The sequence below is a fragment of the Musa acuminata genome, chromosome BXJ2-11 (genome assembly GCF_036884655.1).
Source record: "Musa acuminata AAA Group cultivar baxijiao chromosome BXJ2-11, Cavendish_Baxijiao_AAA, whole genome shotgun sequence".
NCBI lineage: Eukaryota > Viridiplantae > Streptophyta > Magnoliopsida > Zingiberales > Musaceae > Musa > Musa acuminata.
In genome coordinates this window covers 24,631,685-24,640,381 of record NC_088348.1, presented here as the reverse complement: position 1 = coordinate 24,640,381, position 8,697 = coordinate 24,631,685, and the positions used below count along the sequence as shown (strand labels likewise).

General features: G+C 43.9%; 1 protein-coding gene across 1 annotated transcript; it reads left to right on the top strand.

Moving 5' to 3' along the window:
• The first annotated feature begins 1,019 nt into the window (after nt 1-1,019).
• Nucleotides 1,020-4,076, top strand: LOC135626422 (G-type lectin S-receptor-like serine/threonine-protein kinase At1g34300). Its single transcript, XM_065131681.1, has one exon. It carries the CDS (start codon nt 1,123-1,125, stop codon nt 3,874-3,876), a length of 2,754 nt encoding a protein of 917 aa, XP_064987753.1. The 5' UTR covers nt 1,020-1,122; the 3' UTR covers nt 3,877-4,076.
• Nucleotides 4,077-8,697: the final 4,621 nt, after the last annotated feature.

Genomic DNA, 8,697 nt, shown 5'->3' with positions numbered 1-8,697 from the left:
TCTCTTTCCATCATCAATTAATAATATATCATTCTTATAAACAACTTATAGGTCCATTCAAGATTAAGATAGATAGATTAGGATGATTGAAGTAACACGAGTTAGAAGTGAAATCCAATTGATGAGAGATATATAATGATTGTTTTATAATTCTACTTTCACCCACCTCGATCATTATGTTAATACAAATTTCCAATCTGTCACCGGTGAATACTACACCTTTTCACAATAATCCAGTATGTAATGGTAAGAGGAGACGGAGATGATACAAATAGGAAGGAGACAACAACAATGACATAATGAGATTGAGCAGGTAATGAAAGAGGATGAAAGATAAAAATATAAATCATCTATGGATCATTTATACTAAATCGAACTAATTTGATATATTAATATTTGATTATCATTGGTACGATCTCATAAGCTTACTATGAATCATTCGTTTTAGATGTGCCTACACCATTTTATTGATATCTTGGTTCTTTATCAAATTATCGATAATATATATATATATATATATATATATATAGTGATGCTTCGGTTATATCTGACATCATTTAACATGGAATTTATGTCTGTAATGATATGTTCAGACTGTTAGGTAATGTGGGGCCTCTATCATCAACCTGAGTTCATAAAGTCGATATGATCCACCGCATCAACTTGTTAATTGTCGAAGATATTATGAGTAGAGCCCCTCCCATTTATTACATCTATGTTAAGATTCGGGCACGTCATCAGGTCGGATGGTGTGCCGCTTATACACCAAAATATTCGTGTACTGACAAATAGAAGGATCTGATGCGATCTCACTGGAAACTTTGTTGATCCATCACCATCCATTCCCCGCTGCAATAATGGATACACTTTTTAGACCAAAGGTCACTAGTCCAACGGCATCGCTTCCACTGCCTCTGTGCCTCGAGTAAGGCAGGAAACTGGAAGTGTATACTATCCATTGGGTGGATTGATGTGGGCTCCAGATCATAATTGCGGGCATGGTTTTTCCTCCAATGGAAGAGCGTCATTTGCTGTTTTCTTGACCTATATGTGACAGTGATCACTATCTTGCCGTTTATTATGCACGACCAACTGTAGTCCGGCCACAGTAATCGGACGGTGATGCGAGTCCTCATAACGCGATCGTCGCCTGTGACCGCCAGCGGAGCGCCGTATTACCTCCGCCAGTTCAGTGAACAACGTCGCGGTGCTCTATTCGTCCTTTCACATAAATATTTTTCCGGTTCATCTGGCCTTCTTCTTCCGTTTTTCTCCCTGGTTCCAACCCCGTTCGCCAGGAGAAGCGGCGGAGAGACGGAGGGATCGCTGAAGATGGGATCTTTGCGTAAAAAGGTTCGATTTTGCGCTTCCGTTGTTCTTCTCTTGCTCTTGTTCCTGCTCCTACTTGGCTCCCTCTTGCTTGTCGAGGCGACGGACATCCCCCTCGGTTCTACTCTCTCCCCCTCGAACGCCTCCTCCTGGTCGTCCCCGACCGGGACCTTCTCCTTCGGCTTCTTCTCCGATCGGCAGAGCCCCTCGCTCTACCTTGCCGCCATCACCTACTCCGGCGGGATTATTGTCTGGTCTGCCGGTGGCAGCGGCTCCGTCGACTCAGCCGCCTCCCTTCAGCTCCGCGCCGACGGAAACCTCTGCCTCGTCAGTGGTTCCGGGGCTCTCGTCTGGGAGTCCGGAACCGCCAGCAAAGGCGTCTCCGCCGCCGCCCTCCTCGATTCCGGCGACTTCGTGCTCAAGAACTCCACCGCCGTCGTCTGGGACACCTACGACAACCCCACCGACACCATCCTCCAGTCACAAAACTTCACCTTTGGCCAGGTACTGCGCTCCGGCGTCTACTCCTTCTCTCTTCTCCAGAGCGGAAACCTCACCCTAACGTGGAACGATAGCATCACTTATTTCAACAAGGGGTTCAACTCCACCTTCACTGCCAACAAATCCCTTGCTTCCCCGGTGTTGACCCTCCAAGCCAATGGAATCGTGTCGCTCTCCGATGCATCACTTTCTACCGCAGTGGTCATCGCTTACAGCAGCGATTACGGCGAGAGCGACGACATCATCCGGTTTGTGAAGCTGGACTCCGACGGAAATCTGAGAACTTACACTGCCGTCAGAGGTGCCGCCGTCGCCTCGCGGCAGTGGGCGGCTGTCGCGGACCAGTGTGAGGTCTTCGGATGGTGCGGCAACATGGGAATCTGTAGTTACAACGATACGTCTCCTACCTGCGGTTGCCCGTCTAGGAATTTCGACTTCGTCGACCCAGATGATCACCGGAAGGGTTGCAAGAGGAGGACCGAGATCCAGGACTGCCCAGGGAACTCTACCATGCTGCAGCTCGATCACACCCAGTTCTTGACATACGCGCCGGAGATCTCCTCCGAGCAATTCTTCGTTGGCATCACCGCTTGCAGGTTGAACTGCCTCTCGGGGGGCTCCTGCGTCGCTTCCACTGCGCTCGCCGACGGATCGGGATTCTGCTACCTGAAGGTGTCCAATTTCGTCAGCGGGTACCAGTCGACGGCGCTCCCCAGTACTTCCTTCGTCAAATTGTGCGCACCTGCTCTCCCAAATTCCCCATCTCCGCCGGGAGAGCTCCGCTTGCGGTCCTCCAATCTGAAGGGTTGGCTGGTTGCCGTTCTGGTTTTTGGCACTGTCTCGGGGTTGATGCTCTTCGAGTGGGGGTTGTGGCGGTGCTTTTGCCGGAACGGCGCAAGATATGGGCCATCATCGGCTCAGTACGCGCTCCTCGAGTACGCCTCCGGTGCCCCGGTGCAGTTCTCATACCGCGAGCTGCAGAAGTCGACCAGGCGATTCAAGGAGAGACTTGGGGAAGGAAGCTTCGGCGCCGTATACAAAGGGGTCCTCGCGAGCAGGACAGCGGTCGCGGTGAAGCAGCTCGAGGGGATCGAGCAAGGCGAGAAGCAATTCAGAATGGAGGTGGCAACCATAAGCAGCACCCACCACTTGAACCTGGTCAGGCTGATCGGATTCTGCTCGGAAGGACGGCACAGACTTCTGGTCTACGAGTTCATGAAGAACGGCTCGCTCGACAGCTTCCTCTTCTCCGGTGAGTCCTCCTCGGGCAAGCTATCGTGGTCGACGCGGTTCAGTATCGCAGTCGCGACAGCCAGAGGCATCACATACCTGCACGAGGAATGCCGGGATTGCATCGTCCACTGCGACATCAAGCCAGAAAACATCCTCCTCGATGAGAATTACAACGCGAAGGTTTCGGATTTCGGTCTTGCAAAACTGGTCAACGCGAAAGACCACAGGCAAAGGACTTTGACGAGCGTTCGGGGGACCAGAGGGTACTTGGCTCCCGAATGGCTTGCGAATCTCCCGATCACATCCAAGTCGGATGTGTACAGCTTCGGAATGGTGTTGCTGGAGATCGTGAGCGGGCGGCGCAACTTCGATGTTTCGGATGACACTGGCCGGAAGAAGTTCTCGGTGTGGGCGTACGAAGAGCTGGAGAAGGGAAACATCAAGAGCGCAATGGACAAGAGGCTCGCCGAGCAGGACGTGGACATGGAGCAGCTGAAGAGGGCGCTACTGGTGAGCTTCTGGTGCATCCAGGAGCAGCCCTCGCAGAGACCGTCGATGGGGAAGGTTGTGCAGATGCTGGAAGGGGTTTTGGCCATAGACAGGCCTTCGGCTCCGAAGGCCGCAGACGGTGGTTTGGCGGCTGTCACTAGCAGCAGCGCGAACACCAGCATCACCGTTTTCGTTACGTCATCTCCGGCTCAGCCTTCGTCGAGCTCATCGCATTCGATTGCAAGCTCATCATTGGTTTCCAAGAGGAACTTGGACGAACCAACGTCATCCCCGGTGGTCGTCGCAGACCAATCTTCCTCGTAGAATGCTATGGAGACTCGAGGCGTTCGATCTGAGTCGTGTATGACCGATTACATGGAACCAAAGAAGCACTTGGAAGTCTGCTACATCAGTTTCTGTACAGTATTAAATTTGTAGTCATGTAATGTACTATGAGGCGATTTCTCATCGTATCTGTCAAGTTTATTTGAGATAATTGAAGCTGATTGCTTTATTTGTAAGAATAGCTCGAATGAAGCAAGCATGAATGATCTAAGAACTGCATTTTTATTGCACAGAATGAGAGCATTCACTCTTTCTTTGTGACTGTCTATATATTAATTCGTCTAACAAAAAAAAGGAAACTGATAAATGGTGTGAAGCACAGGTTTGGTCGTATAAAATGCGACATGTTTTCAATCTTATGCATTAAGGTATCATTAAACGGAGATATGACAAATAGAAAACCATTGATATGTCATCCTCACATAATGATAGGTCACCTTTACATGATTGACATGACATGCTATGTGGGGCCCGACTCTATAAGATTACCAACGTGGATATGACAAGGAAGTCGATTGAAATCGATTCAAATATGATGTTGACCATGTAGTATTGTTGACTGAAAAGTTGATTTAGTAAATCATTATTTTGTATCTCTATGTACAACTTCACTTTATGGCCAGATGATGCGTATAATGATTCCTACACGATCTCGACCAAATGATTATTTATTGTACTATAAAAAATTTCCTTTGATACATTTTTAGCAATGAATACTATTTAACTAAATACATTGATCGAATCCGAATCTATACAAACTTAAACATTAAATAGAATATTATCAGATATACTTTTAATGTTGCTCTTTGTCTTATATTTAATCCTTTTTTTTAATACATGTTGGTGAACCTTTACGAGGTGTCAACACGACTCGGTCCAGTCCCGGATGTACAAAGTTGCCCATGTGGATGATCGGGTAGTGAGGGAGAGCGTCATCCCCCGAGTGTGGTTTTCTCTCTTGGCGAGTGATATGCCTTTTTGCCGTTGGACTCCTACACACTGGTTAAGATCGGGAGGAGGATTTTTCAACTCGACCCATTCGAAGCTTAAGTTAGCTTTTGGCTGAATGAGAGAGAGTTGAGTGTTCGAAGTCCCTTCAGACCCTTAGCCCTAACTAAGTGACAGGCTTTTATACCTGTATACGGGGAATGGTCGTACCCCATACGTTAATGATCACCGACCCCTTAAGCGATTGGCCCATGCCTCTATGCTCGACGGCATCGTTCCTGTCGATGTGTGTGGATCATCCTCGAGTGATGCCATCCCGATCATACTGGGGCGACTCTATACTCGATGGTATCATTCCGATCGACGTGTGTGGATCGTCCTCGAGCGACGCCATCTCGATCATTTCGGGTCGGCTCTATACTTGATGGTGCCACTCTAGTTGACGTGTGCGGATCGTCCTCGAGTGGTGTCGACCCGATCATTCCGAGGCAGCTCTGTACTCGAAATGGTGCCATTCCGGACCTTCCGAGGTAGCTTTGTACTTGATAGCATCACTTATACGGGGTCCTACACAGGCTGGGGGGGGGGGTGGGGGGGCGGACGGTCACTTGTTTGAGCTGTCGACGTGGTCTGCCAAATCGGCTTGTAAGTTTCACATCGGTGCTGTTGTGGCTATGGTATGCTGTCAAATTATGCCCTATCATTCTCTTCCCCCTACATGAGTCATACTTCGGGCATCTCGTGGAGGGGTTCGGGGCGTGGCTTAGCTTCTTTGTGGTGGTTGGTCCAATCGTCTTACTAGGGGCAATCGGTTCAGTTGTGTTGGGAAAAACCTGTTAAAGTGGAATAATTCTTTTCCCTCTTTGTGTATCAAAATGGATTTCTCATCAAAATACCAACTTGATATCAAAATGCTAATATCAACCAGAACAACATAAACAGTAGAGCAATAAATCAATCATACAGTGAAACCAAATTTTTAACGTGGAAAACCCAATACGAAAAAAACCACGGGACCGTAGTCCACCTCAAACTTCCACTATCAATAGTAATGATAATAGGTTTACAGTAAATCTTCTCTAGAATAACTAGAGGATCACAATAACATCAAGAACATAGATCTTGACTCAAGAATAGTATATCATCATCACATAGGATGGATCTCATCAAAAGAGAATTCTAGGTCTCACAAAGTGGGTATAGTAGAAAAGTATCTCAGATAAGGTAAATTGTAGATCAACACCATTAGAATTATAGAGCTTGCTGCAAGGATTCTTTACATCAAATTTAAGCTAAAACTGACAAAGTTTAACCCCCGATCATAAGTAGAAAACTCAAAAATCTTACTTTCTCTCCCCTATTTCTCTTTCTGTTATTTCCTCTCTTTCTCTACGTGCCGCTATTCTCATGCTGCATGAACTTATATTGCCCTCTCTCACATTCGTCATCCTATCTATTTTCATTTTCTTTTTAATTAATGATTTGGGTTCAAAAGACCCAATTGTCCAAGCTCATATATGGGCTGAACCCAATAATTCTCTCCCTCCAGCTCATATGATTGACTTAGACAATTGAGTCTTTTGAGCCCAAATCATTAATTAAAAGGCAAAAGGTGAGGGCAGCCAAAGGCGAGGGTAGTGAGCGTGCGCAGTGAGCAGTGGCGACGCACGATGAGAGAAAAGACAGAGAGAGAAAAGAAGAGAAGAAAAATAGGATTCTGAGTTTTCTACTTGATCAGGGGTTAAACTTTATCAATTTTGGCCTAAATTTTATATGGAGAATCCTTGCAGCAAGCTCTACAATCCTAATAGTGTTGATCTACAGTTTACTCTCTATGAGGTACTTTCCTGTGATATCCAGACCTAAAATTCTCTTATGATAAAATCCGAAGATATGCTATTCTTGAGCCAAGATATATGATCTTGATGTTATTGTGATCCTCTTGCTATTCTAGAGAATACTTATTATAAACCTATTATTATTACTATTGATAGTAGAAGTTTGAGGTGGACTACGGTCCAGTGGTTTTTCCCACATTGGGTTTTACATGTTAAAAATTTGGTCTCATTGTGTGATTTATTTAATGCTCTACTGTTTATGCTATTTTGGTTGATATTTGTATTTTGTTATCAAGTTGGTATTTTGATGAGAAACCCATTTTGATACACAAAGAGGGAAAATAATTATTTCGCTTTAACAGGTTTTTCCCAACAAGTGGTATCAAAGCAACAGGTTATTTTGGTACTAGTTTTTCTTGTGTGATTGAAATGGAGTAGTCAGATATTATGATTAAATTGAACTCATCAAATTATTCCACTTGGAGGCATATGATGGAAGATTTGCTTTATTGCAAAGATTTATATAAGCCCATCAAGGTTAAAGATAAACCTTCTACTATGGACGATGAGGAATAGAAAGTTCAACGTAAAAAAACTATTGCCTATATTAGAAGATGGATGGATATAAATTTGCATGAGCATATTTCTAATGAAACCAAAGCTGATGTTGTTTGACAAAGATTAGAAAATGTCTTTGCGAAAAAGATAGTGGAAAATAGAATTTCTCTCCTCAAAAGACTTATAAATTCAAATATCCAAGTCTAGAAGAGATATCAAATATTTCCACTGTAACAGGCCAGGTCACATGAAGAAAGAGTATAGGTTTTGGAAGCGAGAACAGAATGAAAGGAAGAAAAATAAGAAAGAGACCAATACAGTTGCTGCTAATGGTGATATCATTATTGTTTGTGATGATGATTGTGTTAGTCTTGCAGCTCAGGATAGTAACTGGGTAGTTGACTCTGGTGCTTCATTTCATGTTATTTCTCATGGTGATTTTTTTCAGATCTTACACTGCTGGTGATTTTGGTAATATCAGAATGGGAAACAATGGTACATCTAAGACTGTAGGTATTGGAGATATTTGCTTGGAGACCAGTATTAGGAGCAAATTGATACTCAAAGATATAAGACATGTTCCAGATATTTGTCTTAACTTGAAATCTACAAGCAGACTTGATGATGAGGGCTTTGCACATTATTTTGATGAAAGCAAATGGAAACTCACTAAAGGTTATCTAATTGTGGCAAGAGGAAAGAAGCTTAACTCTTTTTATGTCATGGAAGCTAAGCTATACAAAGAAGAGATTAATGCAATTTAGAAGGGTGAAAGCATAGATATTTGACACAAGAGGCTTGGTCATATCAGCGAGAAGGGACTTTAAACTCTTGCTAGAAAGCAAATCTTATCAGAGTTGCAAGATACATCTCTTAAATCTTGTGATCATTGCTTAGCTGGAAAAATACAGAGTTGTCTTTCATACATATCCATTATTTAGATAATCAGATGTTATTGATTTAGTTTATACTGATGTTTGTACTATACAAACTAGAACTCCTGGAGGTGCTCTTTATTTGTTATTTTATTGATGACAATTCTAGAAAAGTGTGGGTTTTTGCTTTGAAACCTAAAGACCAGGTACTTAATGTTTTCAAAGAGTTTCATGTCAGCATTGAAAGAGAAACAAGTAGAAAGCTAAAGTGTGTTCGATTAGATAATGGTGGTGAGTACAAGGGTCCTTTTGAGAATTATTGCAGGTTCCATGGTATCAGACTTGAGAAAACAGTTCTTAAAACTCCTTAGCAGAACGGTGTAGCAGAAAGGATGAACAGAACCATTGAAGAAAGGATTAAGTGTATGCTTTCCCATGGCAAGTTACCTAAGTTATTTTGGGGGGAAACTATGAGAACAATAGTTGACTTGATAAATCTTTCTCCATCAGTTCATTTGAAAGGTGATGTTCCAAAGAGAGTATAGAAAGGAAAATATATATCTTATAATCATTTGAGAGTC

Coding starts and splice junctions, on each gene's coding strand:
- LOC135626422 (XM_065131681.1), top strand. CDS start 1,123: ATGCGAGTCCTCATAACGCGATCGTCGCCTGTGACCGCCAGCGGAGCG.